Source organism: Micropterus salmoides, unplaced genomic scaffold, assembly GCF_014851395.1.
Source record: "Micropterus salmoides isolate LMB-PRFRI ecotype aquatic unplaced genomic scaffold, ASM1485139v1 Ms_hic_scaffold_1, whole genome shotgun sequence".
Lineage (NCBI taxonomy): Eukaryota > Metazoa > Chordata > Actinopteri > Centrarchiformes > Centrarchidae > Micropterus > Micropterus salmoides.
Window position 1 is genome coordinate 66,938,062 of NW_024040040.1, and position 21,000 is coordinate 66,959,061.

Genomic DNA, 21,000 nt, shown 5'->3' on the forward strand with positions numbered 1-21,000 from the left:
AACAGTAAAGAGAAAAATGAAAACAACTGAAAAAAATACCCATGTTAAAGCTACAGTGTATGATTTGGCCAAAATATATAGCTGAGCCTTGTCATCAAACTGGTCTCCCTCAGTCTCATAGGCTGTGTTTGACCCTGGTCTGCACGGTTCCAGACCAGGTGCTGGTGCCCATTCTTGACTCAGCCAATAACATAATAGCTAACTGAGCTAAATAGCCAATGGCAGACACATTAGACCTCTTTAAGAAAGCCTATCTTGTCAAATCCTATATCCTCTTCACTACTTTTGCTTTTTCGCATGGCCAAACTTTTAAATTCTAATGACACCAAAAACATTCTCTTTTTGCAAATGTTAAGAACAGATTAAATATGTTTTTAATATATTTACTTTATTTGTATGTAAACAGAGCTTGAATTCTAATATTAACACGGCTTCCCTCCCTAATCAGCCTATGACGACAAGCAGCACAGCAAGCGGAAAGAGATCTCCTCTCGTTCGTGGTTCAACTCCACCTCAGCCACACCAGGAAGTGCAGCAGGCAGTCTGCTCCATAAGCTTGGCCTGCAGGGGAAAGAAGCAGCAGTGGCCAAAGCCCTGGGCTCCTCACACAGCCCCTTGATCCGCAAACGCACAGGAGGACTGGGAATTAAAACTGAACCCTGCGCCACCATCACTCGCAGGAAGTCATACCCTGAAATCAACACATGTGATGGAGAGATTTCAAAGGTCGCACAAAGAGAGGAAGCCCCAAGTATAGCCACTACAAAAGTGGGACAGGAGGTAACAGAGACAAATGACAGTGGCTTCAGGGAGGCGCTTGCCAAAACCACAGAGGAAGCAGATGAAGGACTAACGAAGGACTTTGGGAAGGAGAAGGAACAGTACAAAAGTTTGGGAGCCGTCACATCTCTGGTGGCAGACTACAGCGACTCAGATTCAGACCCTGGACAATGCGGCTGAATGATAATCATTTTGTAAGAGTTAAACACAAACTGAAAATGCTTGTGAGAGCTGCAGACATCTGCTTTAACATGTGTTGCCGTTCACTTGTGAAAACAGTGGTGTTAACTCGTCTATCTGGTCACAATGGAAATATTTTGTTTTCTAACACAAAATGTGTGAAATAAGATTTTAGTTTTAAGCTTGGCGGCCTGCGGAAATCATTGTCATGAATGTGTCATATGATGATCCAGTCTGTTAATAAGGACTAAGTGCAAATGCTGAAAACCCAGCTTAAAATGTTATTAGTTTTTTAGATTTCCACATATCTGTGGACTGATGACAACACTGTCAGACACCTTGTAAAAGTAAATGCAAAATACTGTGTAATACCATTAAAACTGTTATTTGAGTTGAGTTTGTTATCTGAACATTGTAAACTGTTGCAGCCTTTTGCTGTACCCCACCCTCAACCAGTGGTGAACATCATGTTTTTGACTCTGGTCAAGAATCAAAGAGCAAAGCTGCTAACCTACTTTCATTTAACATACACTGAGACGGCAGAGAGTACATGTTGTCCACTAACAGTATCTCCTGTAAAGCAGAAACAATGCCACCTAAAAACATTTTGAGTAATGATTACAAAAATAAGTAAATCTAGTTTTCACCAAGAACCTTAATGTCCAGTGCAGTTCATAGTATTTTTCTTTTGTGAGTGATCTGAAAACTTCACTGCATGTTACAGACACTGCTTTAAGCTGGGTGTTTTTTGTGTTAAAGGTCATGCCTACCCACACAGGTTCAGTTGTTGTTACTGATTAGACCTCTGCTCTGTTGAAGTTGAGAAGCGCAATGCTCGAATTACATGTCACAAAACTCTATGTACTAATAAGAATGATTAGTTGTCCCACCGTAAGAAGTTGAACACCGCTAACGGCGAAGTGATAGAGATGCAAGTAAACCACAGTTGGAACACGCACACACAGTCCAGAGAGGAGTTCTAATCATGCAGAACAGTGTGTGTGATGTGGGTATTTAGGGGCTTTAACAACTTTCAGGACGCACACTTGAAATGGTCTTTACCTCAAATCGCTCAGGAATTAGTAAACCTGCTGCAGTGGCACTGTTGTATGGAAGATAAAGAATAGTTAAATCACAGGCAGCTAATGTAGCAGTGGCATTGCTCTTTAGAGGGCACTGTTGGGGATGAGGATGAAAGATGAAATGAAGAAAACTCGGAAGTGTATTTGTCCTTTCGGAGTCTTTTCGAAGTTTTTATATGTGTATCTGAAATAACATTTTTTTCCCATTTTAATGCTGATTCCTTATAGTTTGGGAACAGGTTGCATGTGAGAGCCTGCTGACCAGCAAACCTGGAGTCTGTTTTTTCAGTCCGGGCCTTATTATTGATCTGAAACCATGGCCCCTCTTCTTCCTGTTGACTGTACAGTGTCTGATGTGGTAGGAGGGGGGGGGGGGGCTTGGGGTCTGCTATAGAAGTTGACCATCTCGTCCTGTGGCCACAGTCCACTGAGGCTACCACTCAGTAAACATGAGTCAGTGGATGCTACAGGGCATTGTATTTTTCGTGCTTCTCTGCAACTGCGATGGACATACAGAAAGTAAAAGAAGGTAAGTTTTTGTTGACTGCTTACTTAGGACAATTTACACCTTTGAAGTTGTGTTTACTAATGAAGTTGTGTTATTTACAGGTTACGCTGGCGACACAGGTATGAGTGTGAGTGTGAGTGTGCGTGTACGCATAGAGATCATGTATGCGGTTGCAACCTTTGACAGCTTAAGTTGTTATTTCTGATTCTGCTCCCCAGATTTGTCTCAGCAGAAACATTCTTTGATATGCACGGGTAAGTTACCAAAGCTGGACTTAACGGATGAAAGAAATAAATACAGTTTAAAAATTTATTTTCTTATCATGTTGTAGAATGAATGATGGGATACACTGTGTTTGACACAAACAGTTTAAAAATGACAAATTCCTGCTTCTTTTGTTTTAAGTTAGTACAAGAGTGTCACTTCCTTTTCCCTTCTTGTTGTAATTTCCATATGTCGCCATAGCCCACTGAAACTAAATACCACCTGACTTTTAATGCTCTGCTTAAATTTGCAGGGTTGTGTCATGACGAATCTATCATGATGAAATTAATACTTGTCCTGTTTTTTGCAGCGCTGCAGACCCAGTGGTCTCAATTAGTTCTGCACCGAGGTACAGTTGTCAATAATACAACAGTCAAACAGAATAGTACTACTAACTGAGGACTGGGTTAAGTTTTACTCCAACCTAACCTCTGTTGTAACCTTCTGTAACCTTCTGACATCTTATCACTCATCAATTCTTTCTCTTTGCGTGCCCTTCACAAGCTTTGCAGTGTGCCTGTTATCTTTCAAAACAAAATGTTACAATTTAAGTATTGTTTGTTTTTAGTGGTAATAGTTGCACAGCAGCAGCTGTGGCCTAACAGTAGCAGCAGTATTCAGGGTCAGAGATAATGAGTCCAAGTTCCTCCTTCACCTGAAACATTTGGCCATGTTTCTATTGAATTAATTCAGTTAACTGTTTCAATATATTTTCTATTAATGTTATGTATCTAAATACTGATTTAAAAGCCTTCACAACATTTCCAGGAATATAAATGTGATTGGGAAGTATTGACGTAGTAGATGTATCAGTAGTTAGTCAAGTAGTACTAACGACAATGAAAGTAGTAGTAGTACTTCATGCCTCAGGTTGTGGTGTTTTCCTGCAGGTTCACCCTTCTGGCTCCAGATCTGCTGAGGACAGACAGCCAGGAGAACATCTACCTACAGGCAGACGGTCTATCCAACCCCATCACTGTCTCCATCTCTATCCAGGACTTCAGTAAGACTGCCACACTCCTCCAGGACTCTGTCACACTCAATGTGGAAAATGGATACTACATTCTCAAATCCATACAGGTGACTCACCAGGGTCATAACTTAAGGTGCCTAGGTCTAGTTCAAAGAGACATGAGGGTGTTTTGGCAAAAACTTTATTTGTCTTAAATTAGGGTAGAAGGTAGATTCAAAGTTCATAGAAATGCATTTGTGTTGTCTTTGTAATATCACAACTATGGACCTAATCTGAGTGCTTGAAAATGAAAGGAAGTCTGCATTTTCTTCCAATTGTTTTTCCTCACTGTAAAAGTTATTTGATGTGTGTAACTGATAAGAAACGTTATCAGGTGAGGTTTATGCCTTTGAATTTTTGGATAAATAAAGGTAAATTTAGGCCAAAATCATTACTACTGTCTCACGGGAATGCCATTAGATGGATTTATTAGCTTTGCAATGCTGATACATTTTGAATTTAGCATTCAAATGCAACAACAAATAGAGTCAAACTTTGTACCACATATATGCCTGATCCAAACTAGATCAGAGCAGAAAAATGCAGTCGCATACAGCATCACTTAATTCATCCTGATTAGAAAACTGCAGATGTTGTTGCTAATATATAGCCCCACACTGATATGAAAACATACACATTGAATAGCAAAACAAGTAGCAGGGATGTGCCCTCTGTTTAAGTGTAGTTCTCCCACTTGATTTAAAACATATCAGGTAGGGTTTATGCCTTTGAATGTAGACTGAATTTAGGTGGCTCCTGTTATCAACCAACTCATCTTTAGAGAAGCATTATAATAAGGGCCTGATCAGTTTGCTGTGTTATTCATGCTAAAATGTCAGAAATTTATTGAGTACGTTCACATGCGCACAAGAAACCAGCTCAGAAATGCTTTTACATGCACCGTTGTACAGAACAATGAATTGCTTCACACCTCTATAGTGAGAGATAGGTGCGTCAGAGGGGGACGGGTACGTCAAAAGTTGCAAAGAAAACTCCCACACACTGTTTAACTTGCAACAAAAATATATGTACTGGCACGACATTCGAGTGTTTGCACCAAAACGTTGTGTCACTGCCACAGGTCAGTAACCATGAGCTTACTGACCTGCGCAATGAGAAACCGAGCTTTGTAGTGAAAGAGCACACCATTCCCAACCGTCCACAAGAGAAATTGGGTTTCTCTAATCCCCTACCTGATTACATAAAGTTTGTGCCTCTTCACATGACACCAATCAGGTTAAAAATGAAATCAGGTTACTGCAGAAAGTAATCTGTTTACTTAAGTTCATCACATTGATTGCTGTCACATGACATAAACAACAGAAAGACTGACCAATTAAGAGCAGCAGGTTAGAGATCAGGCATCTTTATCAGGACTGGTACTGACAGAGGCCTTTCCTTATTCATCCTGTATCTCAATCTCATTTCATCCCAGCTTCCCTCGAATCAGTTGAATCGTGAAGAGAAGAAGAACAAGTTTGTGCATCTGAAGGTGAACTTTGAGGGCTTCCACTATGAGGAGAGGGTACTCATGGTGTCCTTTCACTCTGGATACATCTTCATCCAGACAGACAAACCCATCTATAACCCTGGAGACACTGGTGAGAAGTGAAGATGACTCATACCACCCACCAAACCCAACCATGACGTAACCACCAAATTGCATTGATATGAAAAGGGACCACATGTAGAATTTGGGTTGAAACTGCTGCTTTAGTTTGGTTAATAAGCTTACATTAGCATTAGAATTACATTTTTTTAAACTAAATTTAAACAATAAAAAGGGTAACTTTTGTGTCTTAAGTGTTGTAGTCAAAACATCTCTTCTTCTTAGTCGAGGTGATAACAGTACTAATGATGGTAGCAGTAGAAGTGGTGGTCACAGAAACAGTGCTGGTAGAAGTAGTAATAGTAATGGTAATGCACAATATAGAGAACATACCTGAAAAATGTGAGACTGGTGTAAACATCATGAAAACTTTATTTTTCAGTCTGTTTTTTGTCCATTTGCCTCTTGCTGTCTTTCCCTCTCCAGTTCGGTTCAGAGCCTTTGCGTCCTCCCCGTCCTTTAAGGCCCTTGAAAGCACTGTCTCAATAGATATCCAGGTAAACAAATAAATAATGAGTCAGTTAATTATGAGTTAATTAATTAATTAGTAAGTATTCTCTTGTTGCTGCCTTTGTCTGTTTTATATCATTGAATATCTTTGGGTTGAAGACTGTTAGTCGGATAAAACATGACCGTTGAAAACATAACCTTGAGGTTTAAGATTTTTTATAGACTAAAAACTTAATAGATTAATTGATCATTTAACACAGCCCTTATAAGTGTGACTTACGAGGGCAGCTGTGGCTTAGGAGGTAGCGCGGGTTGCCCGTTATTCACAAGATTGGCGGTTCAATCCCCACCGGCTCCTCCAGGCATGTCGAAATATCCGTGGGCAAATTGCCCCTGGTGGCTGTTCCACCAGCATGTGAATGTTAGTTTCTGTTTGAGCACTTAGGCTGTATGTGATGTAGTGTAAAAGGTCACTAAGACTGGAAAGGTGCTAAACAAATACAGAGCGTTTGCTTTGACTTCTTACTATAAATGTTAAAAAGTCAAGAGGGATGTAAATAACGCAAAAAGAGAGTGTAAAGATTTTATAGATCTTTTTTATAGATCTTTATAGATCTGTTTTTGGTATTGTTTCTGTGATATCTTATTAAATTATCGGTTGTAATAGCTCAAATGTCCTGCTTGTGTGTGTGTGTGTGTGTTTCAGAATCCAGACGGTGTGGTGGTTAAACAAATCTCCACGAGCAGAGCCGTTGGTGGAGTCTTTGCAGACACTTTTCCTCTCTCTGAAATTGTCAAGTAAGATCAACTTGTTTCACTCATCTTTCAACTCCTTCCGCTGCCAAGAGATTTAAAGGTGTAGACATTATTTTTCAAGGCTAGCCTGCTTCACATTCATACAATACAATGTAAATCTTCAAGAAATTGTATATTCTTGACGGTTGGGCATCTCAGCATAATATGTTGAGGAGGGAAAGTGTTATTCCGTCCTAGAAATTGGAATCAGCAACTCACTGGTCATTAACACGTTTATGCTCCTTCACCCCAGTTTAAGCAGCATTTCTCGTCTTGTCTGTTGATCCACCACTTTGGTTCATACTCGCGTATCTCCAAAAGTGTTTTTTGAACAGACATTCATGGTCACCAAAGGATGAATTTAACTGACTCTTATAGATAGTCATTCAGTTTGGTATACACATTCATGTCCCGCTCAGGAGAAATTGTAATAATCAGGTCAAAATCCGGTGTATTTAGCAAATGTTAGCATGCTAAGATGCTACACTAAGATGACAGCTGTAGGCAGTAGAGTAGTCCTGTTAAATTATATACGCATGTAGCACCTCAAACCCATCAGTTCCTCTGTTTCCTCTGTTTTATGTCCTATCTCTGATATGTCTGTGGCAGTGAAGGAACATGGATAGTGACGGCAAAGTTTGACCACTGGCAGCAGAACACATTCACCTCTCAGTTCCAGGTGAAGAAATATGGTAAGTTAAACCCTGCCTACTTTTGCTTTTAACATCAGTAGCGGCTTTTCAGTCACACTAGAAATTATTTTCTCGGGTATGCATTACATAATTGGAGTTTCTCCAATTGTGGCATACAGACATGCTATATTTATATGGCATCTTGTGTTTCAGTGCTTCCGGCCTTCAATGTCACCTTGACACCCAGGAAGTCCTTCCTCAGCCTGGATGACAGTGAATTGGTAGTAGATATCTCGGCCAGGTTGGTCTAACACACGCACACACATGCTTGTTATGGCACTGCAATTCATGATGCATCTTTTAGCCATATTCATTTACCAGCTCCCTAAAGTGAACGTAACCCACACTACTACCGATTGACCTTCAACTGTTACTTCTGTTGACAATTACTGCCATACCCTAAGTCTTACTAACTCCTGCACTTAGTTTAACCTTAATCCTAACCTTAACTCTAAAACCATGTCCCAACACTAAACTAACCTCTGAGGAAGTCAGGAGGTGCAAACATTTTCTTACGAGGTCATTTAATCCTCATACTGAAACCACAAGAACATACATATGAACACGGTATGTGATTTCATGAGGATTTTCCTCCAGAAGGGTACATAAGAAAAGAATGAATGAAACCTGCTCACTGTTGGCTTAACCATTTTGTTTCAGGTACCTGTATGGGGAGCCAGTCCAGGGGACGGCCTACGTGGTGTTTGGAGTGAAGATCAATCAAGAGATGATAAGGTTGCCTTCAGTGAAGGAGGTGTCAGATGTAAGTCAGTGCTCCATCCCAAAGTTCACCAGTTGTTGTCACTGATTTTGTGGGTTCTGTTATAAAATTTTCCTGCCACATTAGTGAGCTATGTCATAATGTTTCGCAGCTGCTACGAAGTTTTGGTTCTCTTTAGCATTCTCATTGGTTGGTATTCTTTGGCTATGGTTGATGTTAAGAGAACATCACTGTGGTGACTTTGCACTGCACTTTACCAGTGGTACCCAGTGAAATAATGTGGCCTGTGCTGTGAAGTATTTGTCCTTGTAAATTTGAGTTTCCATAAGTGAATAGAGTCCAATATTCACTCTTCTTTTAGCTCTGTTTTGGACTCCACCTATTACCGAGTAAAATATCTGGCTCTGTCTTCATTAGCTATTCACACTGACTTCTATGTTGTCCGTTGGTTCTGGGCAGATTGGCTTTGACCTTGTTTGCTGGAAATGTTTGCCTAACGTTTTATATGGGGAGTTGGTGAGAGCCATGGGATTCAACCATACGGTCCATGTGCAGTTGGAGAACCAAAACAATGAGCTAAAAGAGGCTAAAAGCTGCATAGATTTTGGTGTTAACGCTTCAGCACAAAGTCATTTGGTTTCATATTTAAACATTTCATTCTTGAACTTGGAAATAGTCATGGCTCTTGAAAGAGCTTTCAAACACAACTCAAAGCCTTTCTCAATGGATGAAGTTAGCTTAGCATAACTGTATGAGTATCAGTTGCCTCACTGAGCAAACTCTGCCTATCAAGACTGTGCTGTGCTGTTCCAGAAAGCTCAAAAAAACTCCTGTATGTGGACCTTGAGCCAAGATTTAATATTTTGTCAGAAAAATAAATAAACAAATAAGTATTGGTTGTTACTTAGAGCAGAATAGCCTTTATTTCTGTCAGATGTTTTATAAAATGGCTCTCTGTTTTCTTGTTCTCCTGAAGCTGGATAGAGGAGTTGTCAGACTGAGCATGGAGGAGATCAAAAGAGCTTACCCTAACATTAGATCTTTGGTGGGCAACTCTGTGTATGTCAAGGCATCTGTGCTCACCAAGTCAGGTAAGCACAAGTCCGCGGGTATACAGGAAAAACAACAGAAAGTCAACCAGTCAGTAGTAATTTGTCTAAAATCTTACATACAAATTGTCAAACATGGGTGAAATGATTTACTTTACTTTAAAGAGTATGATTATCTTTCATGTACTCACAGGAATCAGAATTTTCTGTCACTGTGGTACTATTATCAATAGTCGTTCTACAAGACTCCAAATAAATAATAAATAATCATAAAATTTACATTCGAAACAACTGATTTCCCTTTCATTTGGTTTATAAACATCTTTCACCACAAGATCTAAGATTCAACCTCTTAAGTTTTTGGTGAAATACAATGAGTACATTTGTTAAGTCATTTTAACATAACATGGTGCAATTTTTTCAGTTAAGTCATTGTAACAGTCACTTAGTCCTGTTATATAGTTCATTTCACTGTTTTCACATTAGGCAAAAAAAAAATCCATCCCATGATCAAAAGTGTGATGAAAGAGGACATCTTCTCCACTCTTTCATGCAACAAACTAACATTTACAGTATTTTATTTCAACATATATGTTTTGTGTAATCAAATGCAACATATATTATACCAATAATTATGAAAGGTAATCTTGTAGTGCATTTTACAGTATTGTATTGTACATACTGTAATCGCTGCAGTGTTCCTTTGTGACTTTGTTAGAGCACTAAGCTACCAACTCTAAGGTTGTGGGTTTGAATCCCACTAAGGTCGTATAAAAATTTCACCCCTTAGAGTGGTGATTCTTAAGTTTTGAATCTGAACATATCAGGCAAAATAAGCAATATATACATGTATATGAAGTAAATGTTTCAGCAATGATGAATTAGGAACAATTAGCATAGTGATAGTAAAATGTATTTTAACAATAGAGACAATGTACTTTGTTTGAACATAATGTATTTTTAGTGTATAATGTATCTTTCTAGATGTTTTTTGTACTTAGTCAATATCACATGTATTTATGGTTATTGAAAAAGGTCGTTTTTGATGATCTGTTGTGTTTTTGTACTAAGAGTGGTGAAATATTACCATATACTTGTATGAATAGTATCACAGTGACAGAAAACAAGTGTAAACAAACTGTGATGTGGGCTGTGTGGAGTGCCGCTGCATGTGATCATATCTTTTGAGGCTAAGTTTAATGTGTTTGATCGGTTCCTTGTTCCACCGCCTAGTAAGACCAAAACTTCAAAATGTCGTAATCAGTTTATCTTATCCTCTGTACTGGACAGATCGATAGTGAAATCTGAACAATTCCACTTTTGAAATGTGGCCCGGGGTCAGATGTCTATTAACGTAACCTTTAGCCCTCTGCATAAACTCAAGTTATCAAAATCTTTGACTCTCCCCTGTTGCGCAGCTTTTAGGAAATGCGGGTCACGTTGTACTGTTTTCTCCTGTACAGGCAGTGATCTGGTTGAAGCAGAGAAGACTGGCATTAAAATCGTCGAGTCGCTTTATGTGGTATCCTTCAAAGACATGCCAAAGTATTTCAAGCCAGGCCTACCCTTCGACTTCACAGTAAGCATCTTCCTGTGAACCTTTGTACAGTATAATTAAATGCCACAAGCTGGGTCCTCTGTGTGTTGTGTTCATGTTCTTAAGCTCAGCCACCGTTGAATGAAATGTTGAATGAAAAAGTGTATGAAATCACAGTGAGAAATTTTCCCCAACCTGCCCAGGTCCTGGTGAATCACCATGAGGGTCCCCCGCCCCGTAACGTCCTGGTCAAGTTGAATCTACTGCAGAAGCCTGTGGTCGTCCTCTCTGGCAGCGCAAGAGTCACCATCAACATGCCCAGCGATCAACTCCAACAAATTATCACTGTTAGTATGACTGCATTCTCATTTTACTCACTGCTTCTACCCACATGTAGCTTGGTGAGCATGGATTTTAAAACAGAATGACTGGTGGTGTAAGAATTTAACTTTAAACTATGAATCATCACACCTCATTTGTTGAATATTTACACATGACTGCACTGGTTCTTTCTTGCTTTATACTTTTTCATCCTTTTATTTAAAATGTTCTGCTGTTTCTGTTGTTGGTTGAATGTTTATCATTTGCATATATACATTTCTAGATGTGTGGTGCATAATTTAGCGACATTTCCCCAAAGTTCAGCATTAAATTATTTGGCATCTATTTTAATATTTCTTTATTTATTGCACTGTGCTTTGCATTAGAGAGAAAATGATTAGTCGATTCAGTTCAATTGGTTCATCAACAGAAAGTTAGTCAGAAACAATAGCTCAAATTAGCGGGTTCCAGCATGTGGAGATTGATCGATTGATGTAATGTGAAGATTTATTTGTGTGAAGTTTTTCTTTCTTTCTTTCTTTTTTTTCTTTATTTGTGAAGTCTTTCCTATGACACTAAATTGACTTTGCCTGTTTTTCGTTGTTGTGTGGACAAAACAACAGATTTGAAGACATCACTTTGTGATGGGAATTTCTCAATATTTTCTTACCTTCAGTTCAGTTTAGTTCAGTGAGATAAACAACACAAGTACAAAAACAAAACAAAGTATGAAAAATGTGACCAGTACATACAGAACAATAAAAGTCAGACCTCTCAGGTACATAATGGCTTTTAAAAAATGTTCTTATTGAGTTTTCTTTTATTGGTTTCATGTGTTTGTATTGTTTCTTTGTGGGCTTTACGTGATCTACCAACATGGATGTTGGACACAGGACATCTGTCTTTAGAATTATAAGAACAAAGCTTTTTGTTTTGTTTGTTTCCCAGGCTGAGACCGCACAGCCCGACCTGAGACCAGAGCAGCAGGCCAAACAACAGATCACTGTTCATCCGTATGTCACCTTTAACCCGAACCAGCAGAACTACCTTTATATCTCCACAGCGACCAACACGGTGTCTCTAGGAGACACACTGTCCCTGAAGCTGAGCATAAATACTGCAGACCCGACACACAAAGATCTCATTAAACACATCACCTACCTGGTGAGGCCAAAACACCGTGTCAAATTTCTAGGACACTTTAGAAAGTAGGAGAAGAATCAAACAGCAACATAAAATCATAGAAAAAACAGACATAAACAAACAAGATGTAGTTATCTTGACTTTCTCTCCAAAACTCTCTCAGGTGCTGAATAAAGGCAAAATCATTGTTGCTGGGCGTGTGGATCGTGGCAGTCAGGTGTTCACCAGCATCGGACTCATAGTCACCCCGGAGATGATGCCGTCATTCCGTTTTGTGGCGTTCTACAGTATTCCCTGGGTGGGGCGCGAGGAGGTGGTGCCGGACTCCATCTGGGTGGATGTGGAAAATTCCTGTGCTGGAGGGGTGAGTGATAAGCTCAGTCTCAGAGGTCACTATTGCACCTATGCTACACACCAACTTCATTCACACTGTGAGGCTTAATGCATAAAGGACTGAAAAGACCAAAACGACAATGATTTTTATATATCTTATTCCTCCTCTGTGCCAAAGGGCTCTATTGAAATGATTAGAAACACATCACTGAGCCATGCTGTTCCTTCACCATGAACGTACACACTAGTTTATTTTGACTCAATCTCATATACACCGACCGTCCTGCTGCCAGAAATACTCACTAAAGCACCAAATGTGGATTAATCTGCTGCAAAAATATATGTAAATTAACTGTTTCCTCCCATTTGCGTAATGTTTAGTAAAAACTACAGTACCCTGTAATGTATGTGATCAGTAGGAATCAATGGTTGGAGAGCCACAGACAGGAAGTCAGAAAGTACTTGGAGATGGATTAACACACTTGTTGGTTGTGGGGTTTGCGTTGACAATAAGAAATTCCTCTTATTCAATTTGTTTTATATTTATATTTAATATTTTATTTTGTTTGATTGTTTGCATCTTCATTTTGAATGTGGCCATTAACTGTCTTTACTCTTTTGTTCATCGTTGTGTTGATGCATTTTTATTCATTCTTTCTTATAGCTGACAGTTGGGCCGGTGGACGGCATAGGTCGAGAATACACGCCTGGGAAGAGTTTTAATTTTAAGGTCAGAGGTGATCCGGGGGCAAAGGTCAGCCTGGTGGTTGTGGACAACGCTGTGTATCTGCTCAACAGGGACAGGCTTACACAGAAAAAGGTGTGTGTGTTTATTGGGGATTGGGAGTGTGTTATAGCATCAATGACAGTAACTTACCATCAAAACTGCAGGCATCATTTAAACAAAGAAAAAATACCCCAGATCTGAACAATGATAAAGCTACATTTTTTTACCAATCAAACAGAAGAAAGGCACACACATCTAAAAGAGAAGTGGTGCTGAATGATGCTGTTATTCATGGCAACATGTAGAATCTCAACAATGTTTTATGCTTGGATTATGATTTTTTTAATTTATTTATACAGTTAAAGATATGATAGGAGCATAAGCACAAATTCTTTGACACATTTTGTGGACATAAACATGTAAACATCTTAGTTTCTCAATTTGTTTTCAATCTTTTTCCAGCTCCACCCTTTTGTTTTGAAAATATGTACAATAATTATAAACGTTTGAAAATACTGTGGTGTCACAAGTCAGCGGGTTATTTGTTGATCTGAGAAGCATTGTTAATGTTTTTGTTCTGTACTGAAACTCCAAAACAGAACTGCAAAAACCTCATGTCACCTTGTCCTCAATGGGGGACCTTTTCCTCAGATTTGGGACGTGGTGGAACAAGGAGACATCGGCTGCACCCGAGGGGGAGGCAGAGATGCTACTGCAGTGTTCTCAGATGCAGGACTGCTCTACTCCTCCAACACCGGGTTTAAAACCCAAACCAGACAAGGTACCTTCGTGCATGGAGCAGCTGTCTGCTCAGTCTTCGTGTTTGTGTTGTGAATTTGAGCTACTGCGAAAATGTTAAAAAACCCACAGATGTGAGCTTCGTTTTTGGTAGTTTTTATTAGATACAAAAAGGTATTGCAGTTGAATAGGGGAGGAGATATAGGAGGTATGCAAAGTCTGCCTTAAAAACATTGGTAGGTAATGAGCTGAATATAAAAGGCTTTAATTACAACCTGTTATTTGTGACCTGTTTTCTTAAAATATGAAAATGGGGGGGGGGTTGAAATATATGTATTAATAGAGTATTTTTTTCCCAGGTTTTCCCCTCTATGTAAAGACAGTGTACTTTTATACATGTAGATAAATGAAAATATACACAATCTAAGTAACTGCTAAATAAGTAGCTGCTCTAAAAATTGCTGTGTCTGCTGTTTGAGTCCATATGTCCCTTTGTAGCAGCTGTGAAGGTCATGTTTGTGCTGTGTGTTTGCTGAAACTGCAGCAATACTGGAGCTGCTAAAGGTGGATTTCTTGTATAGTCTTTAAATAAGTCTCTGGTTGTCTGAAACTATATATTACAGTGCTATGTATTGAGCTTGTGCTGCACCATAAGTTGTTATAGGCAGTAACGCGTTATTAACTACTAATGATGATGTTAATGATCAGAAAACTTGATAATATACTTGTTTGTGTCATGGTTTCTGAGTAACTTTTCTTTTCACACATTGGTATTGGCATACTTGAGAATGATTTGTACGTCTGAAAAGGTTTAATTCATTTTCACTTACTGTTAGTGAAATACACTATTTTGCCAGTTTTGGGTCACCTGCCTTTACATGCACATGAAGGTTAATGACATGCCGTTCGTAACCTGTAGGGTTTAACATGGAGTTGGCCCACACTTTGCAGCTATAACAGCTTCAAGTCTTCTGGGACAGCTGTCCATAAGGTTTTTAGAGTATGTTCAGGACTTTTTTACCAGAAGGCCTGGCTCACAGCCTCCACCTCTAATCAGGTTGAGGTCAGGACTCAAGTTCTCCACACCAAACTCACTCATCCATGTCTTTATGGACCTTGCTTTGTGCACTGGTGCACAGTCATGTTGGAACAGGAAGAGGCCATCCCCAAACTGTTTCCACAAAGTTGGGAGCATAAAATTGTCCAGAATGTCTGGGTGTCCTGAAGCATTAACAGTTCCTTTAACTGAACTAAGGGGCCCAGCCCGACCCCTGAAAAACAAGCCCACACCATGAATTCATTAATTCAGAGAGGTGTCCTAATACTTTTACTGATTATATAAGGGTTCACCTAAAGGATCTGGGGAGTATGGTATTAAATGTCCATCAACTACAGTCTAGCATAAGCTGTAAGATTTTCCAGGTGCTTTAAATAAAATGAGTTGTAGTGCTTAAAGAGTCATTTGTACCTCTATCATTATACCCAAATTGACATGTTATGTTGTTGGTCTTACACCTCCTTTGGTTTCCTTTTTAGTTCTTGTTGAACTGCTTTCAGTTCCATCATATCGTTGTTCTGGAAGGCTTTTCCCCATCTAATGCAATCTTTTCTCTCTTAAGCGTGATGTAGTTTTTATTATTATTCCGGTATATCCCAATGGTGTCAACACAAAAAAGAATGTACCTTGCCGTAATATTGTCAGTATTATTGTCTTGATAGAAAACATCCCAATCTGTGGCCAGATTGACACTTAGTGAACAGCCACTTAGCTTCTCCTTATACTTGTCCTGCCAGACACTGACAGTCTTGCTTCTTTTAAGGGCGGACCTGAAAGTGGGAATCATTTGGATGATGTTATGATAGGAGTTTGAGAGGGGGGGGCCTAATATTAGCAGCATAGGAGTCAGTAAAATTGCCGTAGCATTTGTCCAGTGTCTTATTTGTATCTTATTTGTTTATTAAATCTCTTGACTGTATACATACAAAAGGGGTGAGCCACTGAAACAACATTTAAACTATCATGCGACAGTAAAACTCTCTACTAAAACCCCAAATACTTGTGTGAAAAAACAATGTCTTCTACCACAAATGAAAATAATAAGTAGACATTACAGCTTTTTTGCAATCAGTTTGAAATTTGAGCTCCGAACACATAGGCAGTGTAATATTTATCAATCCTGTAATAAATACATAATTGCTGAAACTGCATCTTATCCATTACATCCTTGGTATCTATCAGCAGCACTGATTACCCAAAAGCTTTTTTTTTTAATAACTGGTCACATACATACTGTTGGTAAGTTGTTACACAAAACTAATGCTACTGATGCAGCGTTGATTTGTACAAAGATTGTACATAATGTTGATAAACAAAATCATGTTTTTATCCTCTCCTCTCTTCAGTCCTGCAGTGTCCAGGCAGTGCCAGAAGGAGGCGCTCTATTGAACAGTTGCAGCGTAAAGTCCAGCTGGGTGAGTATCCTCAGGTCACTGAGTTTTGTTTAGAGGGGAACAGGGAGGGAGAACTACTGGTGATTTGAGCTAAGTGAGGTTCAATTGAGATTGGCTAGTATAAAATGTACACCCAAAATCTACTCTGCTCTACTGTCTGTGCTTGTCCTCCCTTGTAACTTCAGTTAGTTCAATAACTAATTGGTCACTTAGGGAAAGAAGAACACCAAAACAAACTGACATTGTAAAATGATGAAGTTGTACAAGCCAATGTGTTAGCAAAAAGTGGCCTTTTTACACATCTCACAGGCATAGAACAACATTTTCACCCCATTGAGGTTGTGTTTCTGTCTACCTGATGAATGCAAGCTCTTTTTTCAGTCTCGTTTAAGCTCTAGATAAAGTCTCCACTAACTATAAAATATCTATCTATCTACAGTATCTATATCTATAAAACTAAAATATCAGACTGTTTAGGGGATTCCACTTTCTTCACCTGCCGCTAACTTTGTCTGGCATTTACTGCAGAGCAAGTAGCTGGGCACTTACTGTAGCGCATATTCACAACAAACGATACGATTAACGTGCTATTAAAACCAAAACAGCTACCCATAAAAGGCATAAAACACTACCAGCAACCAATTTCCCATAAAACACTGTTGTTTCCTTAATTGTTGAAATAAAAGCTGTTGAATACTACAGTACTTGCCAGTACTGATGACTCTCAGCTGGTTCCCTCTCCTCCCCTACTTCTGCCTCCAGAGAGTCATTACAAAGAGAAGCTGGAACGTCGCTGCTGTAGGGACGGCCTCAGGGAGATTCTCATGCCGTACTCCTGTACACGACGCTCCCTCTACATCACAGAGGGCTGGGAGTGCATGCGGGCCTTCCGCTACTGCTGCGCCACTTACAGGAACCAAGTATTTGACACCCAGATTCCCACCACCCCACCACCTATAACCACAGCTCCCCCCACCACCTCCTCTCCAACCTGGCACACTGCAGTACTTGTTGAAAGCTGGGGTAATTATTGTTCCTATTTCTGTTTGATTTTAGTAAACAAGATATCTTGAACGTTTGCTAATTATCACTAAACGCGAAATATGGCTGAGGCTGAAGGGAATTTCATTATTCATATGTTATAAGATGTCAAGAGTAGACCTGCTAATCATAAATAAAGATTTCCACATAGAACGGCCACGTTTTCATGCACGGCTTGGACGGCCTGGAATGCTTGGACCTGAACTGCACATACAAGGGAGGGAGTTAGTGTACGAAGAAGAGGAGGAGGAGGAGGAGGAAGAGTGGGAGTACCTGGATGAGACTCAAGTGTATCTGCGATCCAAGTTCTACGAGTCTTGGCTGTGGATGGATGTTAAGCTGCCCATCCAGGCAGAGACAGACGGGTGAGTCAAAGATTAGAGTAGAGGTTAAATCAGAGGCAAACAATTTGTTTACAGCATCACTCTTTAGATCTGATTTATATTATATTACATTACATGTTGAAGCACAGAAAAGACAACTAACCCAATGAACATAACTTTTACATTTTTATATATTTTTATTGATTAAATGTTGTCTTTCCTTTTCTTAGTCCCATAAAAATAATAATTGAATGCAGTTGAATTTTCAAAGGAGCCAGACAACAGCTGACTCTCAGGACTTAAACCAGTAGAATGCCAAACACATTGTGTACTCAACTTCCCATTTTGAAAATAAAACATATGAAGTCAGCATGAGATGCATCACTCCCCCAAATGTGTGTCTCCTATCTTGTCTGTCTGGTATCTGGATATTTAAACAAACACTGTACAGTGGCACCCCCTTGTGCCTATGGACCAGCAACGGGGTCCTCAAAAGTCTTGTCTAAATCCAGCCAATTATATTTGACGTACCATGCCTGTTGGATAAAAAACATGGCTCAGTGAGGACCCAAAGCCTCTCATTATCAATGTCATCATGTGGGGCAAAACTCATAGCACTGTGAATTCCCTGCGTTGCTTCATATTTTGTTTGGTCAGTGATAACAGCTGATAACAGCTGAATGAACAGCTCATGATCAACAATACTGACTCTGTTTCCCTGAATTAAACAAACACTGATGTCCTTTACAACAGTGTGTGTGTGTGTACACATACACTCGTGTCCTTGTTTGCGTTGTGAAATGCAACAGTCAACCCGAACTGCAAAGTTGCTCTTATTTGTTTATCACCAAGTTACTGTGGCTGCTGAAACTGTACACACGATACAAAGAAAAGAACATTTACATTTACATTTTCAAATCTTGCTTTATTACAGGAATTGAACATTTATACAGCTACTATATACCATTTTTGTTTCATCTATCAAAAAGAGCTTTGCTTTTGATCCAGGACCTCCTTGCTGGTAATAATACAGACATGAATCTGATCAACAGGTTGGCGTCTATGAACGTGGCTAATCCCTTACCTGACAGCATCACTGAATGGGGAGTCCTGGCCATTAGTGCATCACCCCATACAGGTAGGCTCAGGCGGAGGGGGAGGTCGTCGATAAGTATTAATAAACTTTAACTGGCTTCATAATTGTGTTACTTAAAGAGGTCATATTATGCTTTGTGGCTTTTTTCTTTGTGCATGTAATAGGTTTGCAAATTGAAAAACTCCACCTCACGGGGAGTCTCCCATCTCCCACAGAAAACACTGCTCAACTGTCTGAAAACAGCATGATTTTAGTCCAACCTTTTTTTCTGTTACTATGTTGCGACCCAATGTAACGCGCGTCACAAGGTCAGCGACTAATCAGGTACGCCCTCAAAAACACTGATGTAAAAACACACTGAGCTGCAGCGCCCAGTGACAAGATGTCCACCTGCTGCCACCCCTCATCCCCACTCTCCCTAACGAACGTTAAACAATCAATGAACATAAACTTGTAACTGTGATGTAGTGACAGTACACAGTTAAAACGTTACGTATGAAAGATCAATGTGTTGCAGAGCAATAACTCACCACTCTGAAACTCTTGCTCCAGTGTTGGTTGCTAAGCTGGTTCAGGAACATATACAGCTGAACCGAAGGAGTGTTTACATGCTTGTCAGGACCCGTCCTACTCTGCTTCTGATGCGCTAGTAGTCCTTAATTAGGTTCTGCGCATGTGCAACTCCCAACAAAGATCTTTCAGAAGTGAGATGCATCACTCCGTAGCTAAAACAGAGTGATCAACACACAGGGTGAATCAGAATCAGAAGAATAAGAAGAATCAGAAGGAGCTTTATTGCCAAGTAGTGTTTTACACATACGAGGAATTTGTTGCGGTGATAAGGTGCTACACGTAGACAAACATACAGTCAACATAAATAAATGTAGAAATATATAAATATGGAATAGAAGAACAAAGTTGCAGATATATACATGTGAAAAGAGGAGCTGAAAATGAGCATAATGTGACCACTTAGAAGTGTGAAAGCACAATAAACCTAAATTATACAATTTCCTGAAAAAGCACTCACTTTGCAAAAAAGTTTGAAAACTCAAATCTCTAAACGCTAAGGATAATGGACCTACTACAAATGCTCATACACATTTATACATCCCATCACTGCAATGTACTTCTGAATGTCTGTAGGTTTCTGTGTTGCCGAGCCGTACAATGTCAGAGCATGGAAGCGTTTCTTTGTTGACCTGAAGCTGCCATATTCAGTGGCGAAGAATGAACAGGTCGAGATTAAAGCCGTCATCCACAACTACGGCTACGACGAACTGCATGTAAGAAAATCAATCAAGTACTGACACTTCCTTTCTTTTCAGTTGGGGAATTGAGTAAATATAAAATGCATTTACTACAATCGGAGTTGCCTGATAGATAAAACAAAACAAAAATCTTTCTCTGCAGAAGTTAAAACAAGACAGGGGTCTGCAGCCATACTAGCACCTCTGAGTCTGTTCTCAGCATGCTAACATGCTCATGATATTACTAACATGCTAGTTTAGCAGTATAATGCAAGTATAATGATCACCATCTTAGTTTACCATGATTGCATGCTAACAGTTGCTAAATAGCACTAAACAGAATGATAGAATGATGCTAGATGAAAAGTTAAGGGATCACCAAAGTGATTACAATTCATTCCAAGGGGAACGTGAGTGTGTGTACCAAAATTTGGCAAAAATATGGCAATCCAAAAGTTGTAGAAACACAAATGTCAACATTATGGTGGCGCTAAAGGAAAAAACAGGGGATGACCTGTCAGTAGGATTTATCCTCTGGGCACCATGAATGTCTTCACAAGGTTTTTTTTCCATGTAAAAGTTGTGGAGATATTTTAGACTTGACCAAAATGATAAAAGACAGAACGACCAACGATGCCATTCTCAGAGCCATGCTGCTAGCATAGCTAAAGATAAAATGCAGCGTCTATTCTCTTTTCATTGAAATACAATAAAATGAAATTAAATGCATTTGGTATTATGCTGTGACTGGTTCCTGTTCAGGTGAGGGTGGTGTTGATGAAGACGGAGGGCATGTGCAGCATAGCCTTTAAAGACAGACACACACAGGAAGTGACGCTGTCGGCCGGCTCTTCTGTTGTGGTGCCTTACACCATCGTACCACTGGTGGTGGGGAAAC

The 21,000-nt window shown here is 39.6% G+C and overlaps 2 protein-coding genes across 3 annotated transcripts; both read left to right on the forward strand.

Moving 5' to 3' along the window:
• Nucleotides 1-444: 444 nt before the first annotated feature.
• Nucleotides 445-1,356, forward strand: LOC119898905 (coiled-coil domain-containing protein 130 homolog; the record flags this gene model as incomplete). The annotated part of the gene is made up of 1 exon (XM_038713230.1): nucleotides 445-1,356. A coding segment is annotated over one exon (516 nt), but the record flags the coding sequence as incomplete, so codon positions are not given.
• A 1,063-nt stretch (nucleotides 1,357-2,419) lies between these two features.
• On the forward strand, nucleotides 2,420-21,000 carry LOC119897756 (complement C3-like; the record flags this gene model as incomplete). 2 transcript variants are annotated; one of them, XM_038711689.1, is given in 24 exon segments in its annotated part: nucleotides 2,420-2,571; nucleotides 2,652-2,669; nucleotides 2,769-2,804; nucleotides 3,125-3,163; nucleotides 3,705-3,894; nucleotides 5,262-5,427; nucleotides 5,862-5,932; nucleotides 6,592-6,683; nucleotides 7,290-7,372; nucleotides 7,526-7,613; nucleotides 8,033-8,135; nucleotides 9,070-9,184; nucleotides 10,606-10,721; nucleotides 10,883-11,026; nucleotides 11,949-12,164; nucleotides 12,307-12,507; nucleotides 13,141-13,296; nucleotides 13,855-13,984; nucleotides 16,345-16,413; nucleotides 17,155-17,415; nucleotides 17,573-17,798; nucleotides 18,809-18,894; nucleotides 19,999-20,138; nucleotides 20,865-21,000. In XM_038711689.1, coding segments are annotated over 24 exon segments (2,962 nt in total), but the record flags the coding sequence as incomplete, so codon positions are not given.